The sequence below is a fragment of the Zosterops lateralis genome (assembly GCF_965231275.1).
Source record: "Zosterops lateralis genome assembly, chromosome: 3".
Lineage (NCBI taxonomy): Eukaryota > Metazoa > Chordata > Aves > Passeriformes > Zosteropidae > Zosterops > Zosterops lateralis.
The window spans coordinates 5,385,707-5,404,222 of NC_139764.1; the positions used below are offsets into that span (position 1 = coordinate 5,385,707).

Here is an 18,516-nt window from a genome sequence, read left to right on the forward strand (position 1 = left end):
CACAGGATCCTATGGCAACTATTGGGGATATCCTGCACAAGAAGCCCCCCAGAGCTTTCCAACTGGGCTGACTCCAGAGCCAGCTAAAAAACACAAAGCAAAGCTGGGGAATTTGGGGAAGATGACAGAAATCCCTCTCTCCAAGAAACACAACTCCACTTTTAGTTTTGTAACAAGAAGACAGGAGCAGACACATCACAGGTCTGGGACCAAAGCCTGCCGCAGGCAGGGCTGTGTGTGACTTACACAGGGTCTTGTCCAAGTAAAAATAACAGAACCAAGGGCAGTTAATGAAAAGCACTGAAGCTCCAGTGTCTCACTGGTACCTCTGAGATCTGGGATTGGGAGCTGGCTTGTGCCTGGACTGCTGTTGCACTTAGGGAGAGACATGGGAACAATGCCTTCTGCACTACAGCTTCTCACCCTCAGCCCCAACAGGAGATGAAGCAAGGGCTGGTGGCAATCCTGATGATGTACTGGCATCATCACTTTCACAGGAAAATACATTGCAAAAATGCATCTTAAACCAGGTTTGAACTGACTCTGCTGCCCATGTGAACTCCCCAGGGAAACTGCAGGGACATGAGATAGCAAGAAGAGCCTACAGGGGCCAGGGGCTATCCCAAATGGATGCAGAGTTCTCTGCATCCACATCACAATCATCATCAACCTTAATGTGCATCACCCAGTCATCCTCACCTCTAGTATCTGCAGTCTAGACTGTTTTTTTTTTGTAGGTTTTTACATGGGGATAGTATGACAAAAACAAAACCCCACTCTTCTCAACCAAGGCATGAGAAATTGCAAAGCTTAAACATTTCCCCAACAGCTCCCCAAATAATTCAATTTTGAGAACCCACTGCTACATTCCACAGGAGCTGTGGGTGTCCCCATAGTGCTGACACTGAGACACCCACTGTCACTGTTTTTAGGTTACAGAGTCAGTATTCTACACTACATGTGATTGCTGCTGGAAACTGGTGGGGCACAACACCCTGTGAGTCTTCCCAGGGCTGACAGGCATTCAAGAAGGAGCCTTTCAACAACCAAGCCCCATGACACAACCACATATTTCCTTGTAAGGGCGACAAAAGGGCTGGAGTGGGATTTTCATGGGGAGAGGAGCCCTGCTGTAGGGCAGGAGGTGTGAAATCCAGTGCCCACCCTCCCAGTCCCACTTAGCCATACATTTTCCATAATGACCACTGTGGTAGAGGGCACTGCACACGGGGAATGCAGTCTGCTCTCGATTAGCAGCCCCAGTTAAAAAAGCTGAGGAAAGGGACAGCCTGTAATTCACAAAGTTGCACTGCAGTGTAAACTGTCTTTGTAGCTGGGATGAAATGTCCCTGGGTGAGGTTCCCCTCATGCCCCAAACATGCCCATTAACAAATGCAAGGTTGATGGAGCATTAACCCAATTAATGATCCCGGTGCTTTTTTTTCCTCAGTGAAAGATTTCTCTGGCTGCAGTTTGACTGAGCTTTCTGAAATATTTAAGTCAATTCCAGTGTGATAAAATTTTACACTCAGAAGTAATTGCCTTCCTCTGACAGCTCTGACAGTGGGGCACTTGCTCAGGAGGACAGAGGCTTTTGGGTCACTCCACTGTGCTTGGGGTCATCTCCTGCTTTTAATTAAAATGAGGCTTTTGACAGTCTGTTAATTTAGAAGAAACAATTTGAACTGTATTACTTTTGGCTGCAATCTGCCACAGTGAAGGAAGCTTTATATACAGCAGGTGCTTGGAGACAAAGTTAACATTTCTGTTTCTGAGGTGTGGGGCTGGCTTGAGACACTCCTGGTGCTCTGTAAGCCATGGCAGAGGGTTGTGAATTACTTTCCCACTCCATAAATCATCAGTGGAAGATGTTGGTGAGTGCTGAGTGCCTCAGTCCCCAGCACTGCAGATCAATGGGGCTCTGCCCACAAACCCTGCTCAGGGTTGTGACAGTCCCTGCAACCTCAGCCCTGTGAATTTGGAATCAACACCCTGAGAAGGGGCAGGGTGATGTCTACAGAGCACTGCTCATGTTGGCAGGGAAGGCCCTATCAAGGTACAGCAGGAAGAATCATCCTACAGCCAGTGATGTGCCTTAAAATGCCTCAGCCTCACAGCCTTAGAACAGTCAGAAAGTTTCAAGGTTCTTCCTAACACACTAAAATTGTGAATTCCTGGCCACACACATGCAAGGGGCACTTTTTATTCTGACTGATGTCTCTGACTACTTTGGATTTCTTCATCCTCTCCCGAAAGCTCACTCCTTGATTCCAGGGAATCCAGAAATTTGTATTGGCAAAATAAAAACACAAAATAATTTATCTGCATTGTAAATTGCAGCATTTTTTCTTCCAAGGAAATACATTCGTTTTCCTTTTCAAGGATACTATCAAATAGGAAATGCAGCCATAGGAATCTCCTAAGGAAGCAAGACTGACTCCTATTAAGTGGTTTTCATCCGCAAACATGAACATGAAGCAAAAAGTGCTCCTGTGCAGAAATCTAATGCTTAGGTCAAATTTACAAGGCAGGTGAGACAAACGACATAAGGAGCTTCCTCAGCTGATGTTTTAATTATTCCCAGTTGTAAAAGAGAAGTACAACTCAAACACCTTCTTGATGGGAACAAAGTGAGGCAGGAGATTTCAGAGGATGCTCTGCAGCAGAGGTGAAGCTCAGCCCAGCACCACAATCTCTTGTGTACAAGAAACTGCTCAAACATTTCTAGGCTAATCTCGATTTGACTCGATTTGCTGGGCTGTGTCGCCACCAAGTGCACTCAGCCCTCGGTGGCAGATTAGTCCTGACACGCTTAATATTTAAATGACTCTGCCTGACACAGAGCACTCCCTCCCTCCCTCCTGCAACCCTGCCAGACAGCACAGGGAAGTCAGGGAGGAGGAGAAGGGCAGTACAGATGCTGCTGATAAGGGAGAAATGGGGCTGCTTTCCCCAGCCTGCGGTGTGGGATGGCAGTCAGACCTCATCTCTGGCTCCAGAGCATTTTCCCAGGGTGGTTCATTAAAACCACTGTGTTTAAAGCAGATTTGTACACCTATATATCCCTGGAAAGTGCTGCTTCACAGGGAACCATAAGCCTTAGCAATAAGGAGCTTCACTTGCACTATGCTCAGTAAGAATCATTAACTGCAAACTAGGACACAGATACCAATTACTGTTCTGCTCAGACTACAAAACTGTAAAATTCAGTAAAATTCAACATCTTATGCTATCCTTTTAACTGTGTGATCCTAATAGCTAACTACTAATGCCTGTTGGATCTCAGCAATTAAAAAACAGAAACGCTCACCCTAAATACTTCTCTTTCATTTTCTTCTCTCTCTCCAAAGATCTGTATCTGAAATGCCCTTTTTTTTTTTTTTTTTTTTTTTTTTTTTTTTTTTTTTTTTTTTTCTGGCCCACACAGTTCCTCCCACAGACAACAGAAAAGGCATTTAAAAGTCTCTGCAGGTAAGTCAGTATTGTTCCCTGGTAATACATAGCGCTTGTCTGGTGTAATTGGATCCTGCATGAAGGGGAAGACAAGAAAGAAAGCTCAGCAAAGCACTTCTGAATTCCTAGAGAGCCACCAAAGCCCAGATCTAATCATGTCAGAGCAGGAGATAGAAAAAAAGCGCATTTATACCTGGAGCTTTGGCTCCACAGGTAAGTGAGCTGCTTGGCAACATTTTTTTTCCCCTCTGATCCTATGACTCTATTGAACTAAACTCTGCTGGGATTGAATAAATGTGGCTGTTTGGTTATAATTATAGAATCACAAAATGGTTTGGATTGGAAGGGCCATGGAAGGAAGATGTCAGCATTACATGGAACATGGTTTAATGGGACTGTAACCTGTCTGGTTTCTGTTCTGGACTACAAGTGCTCAGACCAAGTTCATCAGCAGACCTAGAGATAAGTCTGTCACTGAGATGTGCAGAATGTGCAGTGGCTGAAAAACTACTGTCACTGCAAGGATGAATGAAATGGAAGGAGCACTCACTAGCGCTGACGTGGACTGTAGATTCTGCAGGATCAATTTTATACGGAAATCCCCTCCACAGACCTGTTACTACGAGGGATGAAGCATCTGCCTTGAGCAAAAGCCATCAGGAGGAGGCCCAAGCAGATCCTTCCTCATTTCAGCTGTCAGGGCCTGCCTTTGACACGCATGGATACGAAATTCCAGAGATTCCCTGCTGCCACCTAGTGTTTCCCATGGCCGACCACCAACCAAACGAGCAGAGAATTTCCCAACTCAGCTTTCCATCCGAGGGACGTCAGCAGCATCACTGGAGGCTCGGCCAATCCATGGAAACAAGGCATTTCCCAGCATATGTTACTGCAGTTTGGCTTTCTCAGCTGAGCCAAGCAGGAGGTTGCTGGACTGTGGGATTGATCTTTGTGAAACACACCCAGCCTTTCCAAACATTTACTGGGGAAAGCATTTACTGCTTACACCTCACTGTTTATCTTCCATGCTTTGCTGTGGGGAACCATGGCCATGGAACAAGTTCCAGGAGGACCCCAAAGCATCACCTCCACGTGCCTGGTCCTTCCCAGCCCCAAGCTCTGCTCCTGGCCCCAGGGAGAGTATGGTTAGTACAGGGAAGGCTTTGGAGTAAAAAGCTGGGCTGAACAAATGAGATGGAGCTACAAACAACAGCAGCTACATGGAGTAGTGATGGAGCCCTCCACCTCCAGGCAGCAAGCTGGGAGTGTGGCTCATTTACCAGGACAGGCAAGCCAGCCAGGGGAGTTACTGGAACAGTGTCCTACAGATTTGTCTTCAGGGACCAACTTCCATGATAAAAAAAGAACCCGATTATGAGCATCCTTGATCAGGATCTAATTCCTGGCTTGTTTCAGGTTATAAAGTGCTACCTGGAGAGTATTCCCAGTCTGGTATTCACAGAGGAGACCAGATTCAATTTCTGAAATTCTGGCACGTGAGTTTGGTCCTTTAATGTGCAGACCTATAGGCTAACATGAGTTTTGAGCTCTAAAGGAAGCTGGTCCACTTCAGCAGCTGCAGACTGTGAACCCCAAGTTTACTTTCAATCTTTAGTGTACTGCAAAGTTCTGTTCTCCCATGTGAGCTCTCAATTGCAGGACTAAACCCTTACTCTTGCAAGATTCCTCCAACACGAATTTTCCATAAAATCTCAGTGCTGATGCATTTAAGAACATTCTTTCACTAATCATTTTGGAGACAACTTTTACCCACAAAATCTGTAACCTATATTGATCTGTATTATTGCTGCAGGCCCAGGTGAAGTAACTCCTCTGTCACGTAAGGGGACCAATTCAAGTCAATACCACCTGTTGTATAGGCTAACATGATGAAGGATTTCTGAAGAACTAACTTCCTTGGATCCCCTCACTGCAGACAGCAAACTTCAACTCTCCCTCAGGGAAGCACTCAGTGAGCTCAGAGGGACTGTGCAGGTGTAGGTGTGAGCCTGCCTCCCAGTGCTTGTGGGAGGAGAGTATTGCCAGCATGAGTTCTTTCGGGGATGTCAGGGACCTTTCAAACAAGGGACATGGTCAGCAGGTAACCACATGTCAACCCTCCAAGACAGAGGGGCAGAATGATGGGCTAAAGGCAGTGCTGAACTTGTCTCCACAGTCCAAAGTGGAGTCCTGCACCCACTGCCAGTTACAGCAGCCACCTCTGAAAACCACATTCCTGCAGGCATTGGTCCTGCTTAATTTTAACACATTTAAAGGACAGTAATAGGATAGAATGTGAAAAAATTTTTTGCCTCTTACAGTATTTACTCTGTGTTCTAGGAGAGGTTTTTTTACTGGCAACCTCAGTGTTTCTCTAAGATGGCCAGGTCCTGCTTGCAAACCCTGGTGTTGGTGTCCACAGTCCAGCTGCAGACAGACTCCAAATGTACCTGGCTGAACCTGGGGGGTTTGTCATGAAGGACCAATATCTCAGCCAAAAAAGGTTTGTAAATAATTAATTTTCTGGCACATTAGTTGAACTGAGAAACTGAGGAATATCCTGTGTTTTGAGTCAGTCTGAAATGATGATGATGCTGTTTTTGATTCTCCAAATGAGGCTCTAGAAAAAAACCGTCAAAATCAGACTGGATGAAATGTTTCCACGGCATGGAAGACAAATGGGTAAAAATGAAAGAGCTGCTGATCAGGAACTCCGCTCTTCAGAAAGACAGAAACTAAAAACTATAAAGAAGAAGCCAGAAACTCAAAACTATAAAGAAGAGCTGAGAATGTATCAGTTAAAACATCACAGGGAGAGGTGTTTCCTTTAGAACAGAATGGAATAGGATGGAATGGAAGGAAATGGAATAGACTGTTTCATCTGGAAGGGAGCTATGACAATCACTCAGTCCCACCGCCTGACCAATTCAGGGCTGACCAATTTAAAGCCTGCTATTGAGAGCATTGTCCAGATCACTTTTAAACACTGACTCTATTGTTGAACTCAACTTCACAGGCAGCAAAAGTGTTCTAAAGGACTCGCATAAAACCTATATTTTTCTGAAATCAAACAATCAGAAATAAACCCAAAAGCTTCCTCTGTACTGTGCAGAACATATGAGAACATATTAACCTAGTGATAAAATTCTAAAAAACCTCTGAGCTGTATACTTCTTGCACTGATTCATACAGTGGCTCATTTCTATTTGTAAAGTGATTAAATTCCTGCAAGATTACACAAAATTGTCAACTTGGCTCTTCTCACACAAGTTAGACATGGACACTAGATGGCATATTTGTATCATATCTGTACAGGGGACACAGAGGTAACTGAAGTAGCACTGTCACTTACAGACACAGTAAAACAAATGGCACTCAAGGGTGAAGCATGATCCCTTTGAAAGAAAAGCTTCCACTTAAATGTGTGGCAGTATTTTCTTTGTGGAGCATGGAGCAGCAAATGCATTCCTGTTCAGTGATCAAAATAAATTGGAAGTAGGTCTGTCTTACAGGACAACTGTAAATCTGACAATAATCACTTGCAGATGAAGATAATCACAGAAGAGCTCTGGTGGAAGGGACTCCTGCCTCCAGAGCAGGGCTAACATCAAAATCCAATCAGGCTAAAGGGCATTGTCCACAAAATTTTGCCCTCTCCTTTCCAAAGGCTGAGATCCCACAGTCCCCCCTGGCTGCTGTCCTGCTGCTCAACCACGTTTGGTGGCAAAACATTTTCCTTCCATCCAGGATGCGCTGTACTGCAAGCTGCTGGCTCCTGCTCTTTTTGGAGACAGCCCCTCCACCTCCTCCCAGCTGAGCAAGCACCAGACCAAATGTGCCATTACAAAACGTGGAATTAAGAACCAAGTGTGACTTTTCATGATGTGGTTACCAGAAAGGCACACGAGATGTCAGCAGCCTTCCAGGTCCTGTCCTGGCAGGAGCTGTCAAGGAGAAGTCAAAATCTGTGAGGTTGAGGAAGACAGATCAGGGCAACACTGCTTTGTCCATCTGCTCCCATGCCTCTGAACAGCTCTTTATTTCTAAATCCCCCTTTTCCTGGTGAGGCATTTTCCCTGTGCAATTGCATAGGGGGAGGAGAGGGAGTTTTATAACAAAATGTAGATATTTCTGACTCTTAAGCACAGACAAGGACCCTCATTCATCTCCTCTTTGAGGTCTTTGACCCCTGAGCATCACAGTGCACAGTATCCTCCACCTAAGCAAGGATGCAGGTAAATGTAGGAAAAAATTCCACCTTAAACAAGACATGAATGTCATTGTTGGGAAAATTTTAGGAGGTCAGACAGGATGGGAAGAGAAATACATGCTTTTTCTCTTCTATCTTCATGCAGAGTAAACATAAGCTTTGAATTTCATGTCAGAGTTACTACTGAAAGGGCCACAACCAATACGCATTTTCTGAAATTTTTCTTTTCTCTTTGTAGGAGTGAGGCTGAAATGCATCAGCAGAAACTTTGAAAAGTTTTAAAAATTAAAGCTGACTCACCAGGATTGGGGTCAAGGATTGAGACAAAAGTGAAAAAGCTAAAATTTTAAGACAAAACATACAGATTAGACCACTGAAATATGAGGATGAAAGACTGGGAGAGAAGCTGGCAACCCTGGCATCTGCCCCCTAGAGAAATCCTCTGCTCTGCAAAACCCACGTTCTGCAGGACACCAGGTAAATTAACTGCCACAAGTTAATGGCACAGTCCATGTGCATCTACAATTAATGTGCACTTCAGCTCAGACATAGGCATCCAGGGACACTTTGGAGAAGGGATGGAAAGGACAATGTTTCCTCTACCCTGAAGGCAGCCCAGCCTCCAGGGCACTGAAGGCATTTTCCTGACAATGCAGCATCGATGTCAAGCTGAGGAGCTCGCTCTGCCTTTGCTGAACACTGACCCCTCTGAGCTAATGCTCAGGGCATGGCAGACTCCACGGGCAGCCAGAGCCTTCATCCCCTTACACCTGTGCTTCAAGGGAAGGAAATGGGGGAGAAAATACAGGAAAAGTGACATTTCTCCACATGAGCACAGCTGGATTTACTGCAGAAGAAGGGAGAAGGTCATGTGGAGGTCTCAGCAGGTAGGATTCAGTTTTCTTGAAGTCTCTACATATTTAGCCACCCAAACACTGACAGTTGCCTTCCTCCTTTCTCAAGGACAAACTCAGCACTGTGTCACTCTCAAGTTGGGAACCCTGACCTTGCTGATGGTGTGGATGGATGAAACTACCCAAAGCACCAACAAAAACACAGTAATGGAGGCTTGGTGCATGAAGCAGCCCAGAAAATGAAAGAATAATCCCAGTATGGTATTTTGCAGGAACAAATGGCATTTTTCCCTCCAGTAACTTGACAGAAGTGAGGATGCTCAGCTGTTCCCTTCACTAGGAAACATGAGAAGGGATTTTAACAAGTCTTCAGTGCCTCCCTGCTCCCACTGACAGCAGCAGGCATTCAAGAATGTTAATGGAGTACCTTTACAAAGCCAATGATGAGCTCTTTTGGCAAAAAATCCCCAGAATAAAAGTTCTGGTGTCTGTTTTCCTGGTATTTTGAACAGAGTGGAGATGCATTTACTCAGTTATTGATTCTGAAGCTTTCCAAAAATCAAAGGGTGGTAAAAAACTGGAGCTTCTGTGTGTATCATAAAGGCAAAGATAAGCCAAGTATATTGTGTGCTGAGAACAAACAGCAAACCATGAGCTCCAGGTACACATGGAATAACTACAAAGTACTGAAGCAAGAGAACCAAGAGGCCTGGCATCAGGATGTCAGACTTTGTAAAGGCTATTTTAAGTACAGGCAGACACAGACTGCTCACATTTCTTATGCAGGGATGTTTTTCCTGAAAAATCAGCCTTTTTTTCACCCCCTCCTTGTCTCTACCCCTCAAACCTACCAAGATCACTGGTGTTCTATTTTTCATGAAGTTTTCTCCTATGCTATACTTTTGCTTGCACCTGAAATATACAATCCTCTGCTGGTATCTGGGTCAGCCACACTGAGAAGGAGAATCCCATTATTGTCTCTCATTGTTTTTGAAATGAATGAATTTGTACAGTCAGCTGTACAGGTTTGGATTCAAAGGCTGATATTTCCATGACAAGCTGCTGCCACCCACATGCCAAAGCACTATGAGCCTTTCATCCCAGCCAGCACAGAGGCAGGGGGATGACATCCCCCAGGATATTTGAGAGCCCAGGGTGCTGCCTCATCATCATCACTGTTGCTGCTGCCTTTGGATAGAGATAGAGCAGGAAGAGTATTTATCATTTACTGGTTTTACCCAAAGGGATACACTATGCACCATCAGATCTGCTTTGCAGGCTGAGAAACAAGCAAACACCACTAACTGAGAAAGCTGCAAAATCTACAGAACTCCAAAAAAGTCTTTCCCTTCCTCTGCCTCAGCTCTGGGTGAAGCCTAAAGCAAGCAAACACCAGTTCTGTCTCAAAACCAAGGAATGGTGCTGTCAAAGTCTGTCTCTCTGATCTGTGCTACTCTTCAGTCACAAAGCAGCACCAATTAGGAGGAACACTTCTGCCTTAGGCCACCAAAAGAGTCAATACTGAAGGAATTAAATTGAGAAGAGATTTAGGAGCACATAAGAGCAGACTCACAGAGCTGCTGAAAGAACTGAAACCACAGCATGAACTAACTCTGGTCAAATGCCTCAGCCTGACTTGATACTGTGATTCAGGGCACAACTGTGAATCTTCTGCTACATGTCAATGCATTAATTGAACTATCAGCTGTTGTGTGGAAAAGAGAAAAATTCTAAACAATATCAAGATCTCAGAACCTTTGGTTCCTATCTGCAAATGCATTTTTAATCTACAGTTCTCAGTGAAGTTATGAAATCCACAGTGTCGAATACCCTTTAAACACTAAAGGTACTGCTGCAAGTTGCACACATTAAAATTTTGTCTAAATTAAATATTTATGCTGAACTAGTTTAGCAACATTAAATATTCTTAATTTTAAAGTGACTGCAACTCGGCTTTTCTCTATAAGTTAAGCTGTATCAAAACAAAGCATGTTAATTCCTAACAAATACACAGTAAAGTGGTATCTTCCAATAGAGTTAGAAGCCAGTTCTCAGTTGATAGTCAATACTTTTCAGTTGCTATTAAAACTTTCTAGCACTGTTATGGAGGCCCATTTCAATTAGCTGCAACTGAGTCTCAGAGAGGGAAAGAAACAGCAAGATAAAGGCACAATTTCTTGAATCCTTCAGTCTTAACCCCATTTCCTCACCTCCCTATACCTTTGGGCATGCAATCAACTGCAGTCTGGGTAACCTCTTTCCAAATTCACTTTCCACCTGCACAGAAACTCCTTCCTGGGGTGGTTTCTGCAGATGCTTTGTGCTCAGCCCCATGAGGGTACCAGGCTGCAGGCATCCTGTCCCTGGGACACACATTCTGGGAAGATGTTGTGGGATGCAGGCGGCATCAAGGTCCACAGGGGCCTGAGAGTACACTGGAAGAATGAGCTTGGATTGGGAGCCACATTTTGGCACAGGACACTTTCCTTTCCTGGCACAGGACACTTTAGTTGAAAAGTGCATCCCTGGCATATGCACATATGTAGACCCCTGATGCACAGACAGAAAAGCAAGAACTTACAATTTCTTGAAAAGAACCAACAATGATTTTGTCTACTTCAAAACGTGGCAATTTCCCATTTGGGGCTTGATCCTTCACCATGTATTATTTCAGTGGGACATGAACCCAGCTCTGTACATGTCCATTTGCAGGCCAAGACCCAGAGTCATATGATCTTTATAATGCTAAGAAAAGTAATGCAATTTAAAACTTTTTAAGCTGAGGGATTTATACCTCCAGAACTGTAGGAAAGAGAGGGTATTTCTGCAAGATAATAAACTCCTTTTTTTTTTTTCTTTCCCATTTTAAAACATCTTCATGTATTCATGTCAAAACATCCAGAGATATTTTTGGTCTTAAAAAGGGCTATGGAACAAAGTTGCTCTCCTCCACCAGCAGGAAAAAGATTACCTACCTTTTTCCTCATTATTCTGGGCCACTATTATCAGCAAGACACTTTATCACAGCAAAAAAAATAAGAAGGCCTTGGTTTTATCCCCATTGTCCTATAGCAGCACCCAGCAGACCTGATCAGCAAGTGATGAGTGCCCTTCCGGAGGAGGCAGCAAATGTAAATTTAGAAAAGAGCACTTAGCAAATATAACTACAGGGTCTATGCCTCAGGATTATCTGATTTTCCCTTGCTGCAGAAAAATCCACACGAAAATGAAATCCTAAATGTATTCTGCAGCTGCATGGCAGGGAGAGGTATGTGGTTGTCCGGGTTTAGGCTACCACCATTACACAGGTGTGATTCGCTTGGATGTCAGGATGTGCAATCCCAGAGAAACTGCAGAATCATGGTCAATTGGTCTACCAGAATCTTGAGCCTGGAATCCTGGTGGCTTCCTGTCCAATGCTGCTCCACCCTTTAAGATAAGTCTTCTTCCCAGGTGTCCAGCCTGAGCCTCCCAAGCCACGACCTGGGGCTGTTTCCCCTCATTCTCCTACTCATTGAGGAGCTCAGCTTCATCACCACATCCTACCCCTGCAGGCAGCGGTGGGGGGCAAAGAGATCCCTCCCTGAGCTCCTTGCCCGGCTGAACAAGCAATTTAATTTCTTTCCTTTGGTGTACTTTTCCCTCTCCCCCTTGCTCCAAAACTGCCTTTGCCTAAAGCACTGTTCTTAAATTAATTATCAAGGAGCTTTATGCTGCAAAGGAGCAGCATTTTGGGCCTCCACTGGGACTTGTGGCTTTTTCTTCTGCAGCCCATGAGTGTGAAGGCTCGGCCAGACCCATGACTCACACTCTTCTGAGACACTCCCACAAGTTTTACACACAGAGTTCCTTTTCCCCTTGCAGCTCTGCCATTAAATGTCTGGATTTGCAGCTCCCTCCCAGCCGTGCCTGCCTCCCTGGACAGCTGGTATGTAACACCCACACACGCTGCTGGCATTGCTTCGTTAAAGTGACAGGCAATTAAAGGCAGGTTGGGGGACCCCAAGGGACTCGGCACTGTACCTTCATAGGAGCCAGCTGGATGGGAGTGATGCATGAGGGATCCACCATGGGCTTGGGCCGGTTGGCCGTGTCCGCCAGCAAACTGTGCCACTGCTGGGGCAACCCCGTGAACTTCTGCTCCCGGTGGTCAAAGCCAGTGTGGACTCGGTGCTCGAAGTTGGAGGGCCCGGAAATTTCCAGCCTTTTCTTCTTTTTCCCGAACATGGTGGAAAGATCTGGAGAAGTCAGAGGGAAGAAGGAAAGAAAAGAAAAAGAAGACACAAGTTTACACCCTGTTGTAACTCTCAGTCATTCTCTCTGCTTCACAGGGAATTTTAGTAGATGTCATCAGCCAGCAGCTACCTCTGTGAACTTCACACGCTGAGATCTATGTGAGGAAAGCACTTATCTGACCTTTCTGGGAGAAGATTTTAAGAGATTAACCCAGTCTCTTACTACACATGTTCATAATACCTTATGAAACAAAGAAATTCCCAAGAAAGAAAGCCCTAGGGGCTACTTTGTATTCTCTTCCCTGCTCATGCTGCAAGTTGCACCCCATGGAAGCTCCAAGCTCATGAGGAGCAATGCCAGCAGTGCTGGATGGCTTTGCTCTGAGGACAGAACCTGGGATAAGGGGGAGCAAATGCAGGCACAGCTTTGCCTAAATACCCCAAATCCTGGGGAAAAGACAATCCATCCCAGATGAAAGCCTGTCTCTGCTGTGGCCAGATCTAGTGAGGAAAACAGAGAGCTCAGGTCTAATTCTAACTTGGTCCAAGGGCCTTCACTTGCATTTGTGAAGGGTCTTGCTTAAAAAAAGCATCAGGTATCAGCTATTACAAAATCATGGCCTGACTTCTCCAGGAGAGAAAGGATTTGCCATGCGAGCCATATGCTCAAAGCACCTGGGTTTACACACAGATGGGCAGAGGCCCCCGGCTCCTGGACAGCAGACTTGGGTGGGATTCATTACATCATGGCCCTAACTCCTTTTAAAGTCCAGGAAGGAGCATCAGCTCTTTTGGTTCCTGTGCAGGTGGTGTGGAGAAGAGAGAGGACTCCTTCCAATCCTATACAAGCAAGGAGCTGGAGGCTGTTGGAGGAAATGTGACCTTCACAGCTTCTCCATCACTGGATCGACCTGGCTGCCTGGTAAAGCTAATTGTTACAGCTCTTGCCCTACACAAAGTGAAATGTTTCAGTCAATTTTTATGGTTATTTCCTGATAAGACTGAGTTGATTTGCTTTCCTCCTGTCTGTTTTGCCCTTCCTGAGGAGTGTGGAGAAGGCAGCAGGAAGGTTTCAGAGCACACAAGGGAACGCAGGCTAATAGATCAGATAACGTTGATAAATCAGCTTCTCTAGCTGGGGCAAGAGAAGTTTCATTGGCAAGGTGGAAGGAGGCATGAGCTGCAACCTGAGAGGGGTAAAGGTATTTGCTCCTTCTACTGGGATTGGAAATAGCCACTACACTTGCAACCTGCATTAACCCTTGGGGTTGGTGGGTCCCACCTTAAAACGAAACGCAGCCTAACAGTTCTATTGAAGCAAGTTCAGAACTGACTTTCTGGAGGACTCCAGAAATCCACTGTGCAAGGCAAGGATAAATTCCTGGTCCAAGGGAGACAGACAGAAGTCCTGTTGCTTTTCAGTGACATATTGTCCTGTCCTGGAAAAGTTCTCTCTCTACCCTCTGCTGTCTCAGAATAGTCCTCCACCTTGCTCTCTGGCTGGCTAAGCACTTGAGCAGCATCTGTCTGAAATAGCAGCAGGGTGAGGAGTCTGGCAGCTGTGTAAAACCTCTTCTATCACAGAAGAGGTGATAGAAGAGGTTTTACACAGCTGCCAGCCTGTAAAGCACCTGTAAAGGTGCTGCCGTGACTTTCATTCAGGAGGTGGAGAGAAGAAAATACAGTTGTGTTACTGCTGCAGCTAAGGAAAGATGTGGTGATAAATCAGGTCCTTATTCCACCCTCACTGCCTTTTACTAATTTATCTAAAGATCAAGTCCATTATTTGAAAATTGATTGCTGGCTGCTTTGTAAGTCCCTCCCTATGTATTTGTAGGTGATTGTCTCCTGTGTGCATATTTCTTTTAGACAGAGCAGACTTGCTCCTGCTGGCCTCTCTTCATAGGTCTCATCTTTCACACACTCCTCTCTCTGGCTTTCTACCCTACTCTGAACTTCCCAAAATCTGCTGCTCTTTTGACAGGTTCTCTTCAGCACTGTTAACTGTATCTTCCTCACCTTCTTCTCCCAAAACCTCCTACAATCGCTTTGATATGTGTGAAAGCTTTTTTCCTTTTTCCTTTTCCAGTATCATAACTGTTATTTTTCTTTGGTGCATTTGGGTACTTTGTGGCACTCCCAGACACACCTGCAAAGTCATCAATAGTTGGTCTCTGTTCAGAGATTATCCATTTTCCAGGCTCAAACAGAACAGGTGGATCAGGGAGTAGCTCCCAAGCAAGGCTCATCCACAGGGCTCCACAAATCGCAGTCGGCTGCAGATCAATGGCACTCCATTGATTTCATTCGCCCTCAGGGATGGGAATCCATGAGACTATTGCAGTAACATTTTAAACCACCAGCTCTAGACATGTATTTTTTCCTCTGATCAATACCAGGGTTTCCCGCAGGACTTGCATCCCAGTGCAGCTGCTGGATGCTTGAAGTCCTCCAGAGCTCCAAACAACTAAAAGCACATTAGCTGGCACAGTGCACACTGCTTTTTAAAATGAACAGAACATTCACTCAGCAAGATCCCTGCCAGCAAGTTACCTCCATTTCACTGCAAAGCCAAGCCAACCTCCCCTCAGCACAGTCCCTCCGAAGAGGGAAAGCAGCCACAGCAGTCACAAGGAAGCTTCATTTCCCCTCATTTCTCCCAAAGAATGGACATGATGGTGCCTGTTTTCCTCAGCCGTCTGAGGACAAGGGTTCGAGGCAGCCAAGTCTGTGAAACTTTATGCTCTGGGCTTGTAAGTGTCCTGATTCAGTCCCCACTGATCTGCTTGGTCCTCATACCTCAAAAAAGGAGACATGATTTAATTTTTCTCATAGCTCTATTGATATGACGCAAAAAAACCAAAGGACTTTTTTAATCAGGTGGGGAAGCAGAAAACATTTCCAGGACATGAATACATATTCTCCAAGACATCTAAAGCCATTGTAGGAATAACCCAAGTGCTCTGAAGAGAAATGATGGAGCTTTCCAGCACGCTGGATAATGTGTGTGTAGCAGGAAACTTATGAAACTTGTATCAAGAGCACAAAATGTATGAGATTCATTCAGGCACTTATTCATTCACACAAAACAGCAATCCTCTCACAGTCATTAAGAACTCCTAATTTCCTAATGGGATTACTTCAGAAAACAGGGCAGCCTTTATCAGAGGCACAGGAAGATGGGAAGCTGCAGGGCAGCTCTGCCTCTGTGCCATCCCCACACCAGAGCACTCACCCTTAACTTAATCCTTCCCAACAGCTTCCAGTGTAGCCTGATTGTGCTAGGGCTCTCAGCAAATGCCACCTCTCTGTGCAGCTCCTCCTGTGCTCATCCCCACAGAAGGAGAGGAAATGAGAGGTATTGTACTTGCAATTTGTTGCTGTTTTGGTGGGATGAGCACAGGCAGGATGTCTGTCCTCTCTTTGCATGTGCATTGCCACGGGATAGTCTGGTAGATTCCAATAGCACATGGCACAAGGTGACACTTGACACAAGGGGGCTGGGGGAGCCTGTGCTGACAACAGCTACTACCGATGGCAGTGGGCTTGGCTTTGGGAGGAAAGCAGGGTTCATCACTGCAGTGCTTCAGTGGGGCTTTTCTGCAGAAAAACTTTACTCACTCTTCTGCTGAAATGATGCAGCACAATAATTCTGTGCTTGTAAATGTGAGGTCTGGAGGAGGCAGCTCCTTAGTGACAGCAAACGTTGAATTCAGTAAGGAGGACAGCATGATACCTAAAGCAAGTCTGCTCTTAAATGGGAGAGCCAGGAGTTAAGCCTGTTCAGCTCCAGGCTGCCATGCCAAGGGCTCCTCAACCCACAGCCCAACCATGGCACAAGAGTTAGAGATAACAGAGTTTCTTGACCAAAGCCATGATGGAAAAAATATGGACACTCACTAGAGGAAAACACAGTACTGGGGGAAAAAATCTGACTATTGCACCAGTTCTTCTCCTGAGTAACCCAGAGTAGTGCTGGTCCTGGGGAATGGGGAAGAACAGGATAGAGGGAGAAATGTGTGAGCTGTGCTCTGTAGATAGTTACCCAAACCCTTCTATAATTGCAGTATTTGTCTTATTCTTTGTCTCTGCCCAGGGAAGAAGCGGTGCCAGCTCTGCTGGTGCCAGCGGAGGAGACAAAACACAGCTCCACCCAGCTGCTGCAGGCACCGGGTAATGCTGAGAGGGTGCTATCACAAGCAATCACGCCTTTTGCTCTTAATGCTGTTTACTGTAGTGCCTAACAAATCAAATTACATGCTAATCAGCACACCCTGCCTGCTAGATCTATGCCAGACTTGGCTCCTTTGCATTGCACTCCTTTCTATATACAGAAATAATTCACTGAGCATCACAGTGCCAAGGGCTCTTGGGCAGGTCCAAATTTCAACCATGACCTTCATGGACAGCTCAGATCCCCAGAGAGGAAATTTCCTGAGATGATGTTTCATGCAAGATGCGTGATGTGGACCAGCAAAGAAATCCAGTCAGCTACTGCACTCTCATTGTGCTGCCTCCCAGTCACAGATGAAGGGGTTTTTCCAGCAAGGGGCATCCTCCAGTACTGGAGCAAGAGGGTGGCAGTGCTATTGTGGGTGCCAGGGGAGCCCATTCAGACTCTCCCACAGTGTTCTGTGCTCAGGACAGGATTTCCAGCAATAGCTTGCCCACAAAAAGTTAAAGCCCTGCCAGCTCACACCCCATAGCTCACACAGAGGTCACAGGTTTGTTCACTCTCAAAAGTTTGGCCCCATTCTGGGGTTTCCATGAGTTGTCCCTCTCCTGTATGTGAGATCAGAGGACACTGAGACTGATGAACGGAAAAGCTGAAAGCCCAGATTTATGTTACTGCCCTCAAAGAACAAATTTTTGCATTTACAGCAAGTTAAATCCAAGGCAGTAGGAATAATAATAAAAAAAAGGGATTACTTCAATCCTAAGGTTAATGGTATTCTGTATCTTTTATCATATCCTAGGAGTATTTCTGTCAACCAACAAAATAAGAGAGAACTCTGTTGAACTCTGCCCCATTTTCGGCTCCCAATAAAAAAGTAGGAGCCAATTTTTGCTCCCCCTCCAAATAGCTACTCTTTTAAAAGACTTCAAAAGTTGGAAAGATCTTTCATGTCTCATAATCTTCAAAACTACCGGAGTCCCAAATGCATCCCTTAAGCAGAGGCAACAGCCCTTGCTATCCCGTATGTCCCCGGACAACCCTGAGCAAAGGTCTGTGAAATTCTGCCACACATAAAAACATACAATAACCTTACAATCTTAGCACCTAGAATAATAATGAAGTGAGATGGGAATTTTACTTTAAAATGGGACTTCTGATAACTCTGTACTATAGCTATGTAAGATCTATTTTTTATTATTATTATTTTTTTATTGTGGTATTTCAGCAGCCAGATAAAGTGTCTCAGGAAATCGTGGGTGTTCACCATGAGCCACGCTGGCAAGCCTGCAAGGGTTTCCTACACACACCTCACTGCTGGCTGGGCTGAAAATACTCCCTTAGGAGGGGCTCTGCATTCACTGTCTGCCTCAGCCCAGCAACGTTTGCTTTGAAACAACCAGCAATTAGTTCATTTTCAATTAGGAAGTGCACACTGCATTAAGCCTGTGAGCCTGTATTTTCTGCAGGGATTCCCTGTGGTTCCTCAGCTGAGCAAGCAGCAGCAGAGCCCTTTTCCCTTACTGATGGGCATGTTATTAGCATGTAAAAATTGCCTTCATGCATGCTGAGTATGGTCTGGGAGCCCAA

At 45.3% G+C, this 18,516-nt stretch overlaps 1 protein-coding gene across 3 annotated transcripts in view; it reads right to left on the reverse strand.

Annotated features, from left to right (window-relative positions):
* PAK5 (p21 (RAC1) activated kinase 5) overlaps positions 1-18,516 on the reverse strand; it is a 94,427-nt gene that overhangs the window by 32,923 nt on the left and 42,988 nt on the right. For all 3 annotated transcript variants that reach the window (XM_083856342.1, XM_083856340.1, XM_083856341.1), the window contains one exon: positions 12,541-12,755. In XM_083856342.1, the coding sequence (XP_083712468.1) occupies positions 12,541-12,744 (204 nt within the window). In that variant the 5' untranslated portion in view covers positions 12,745-12,755. The remainder of the gene's footprint in view (positions 1-12,540; positions 12,756-18,516) is intronic.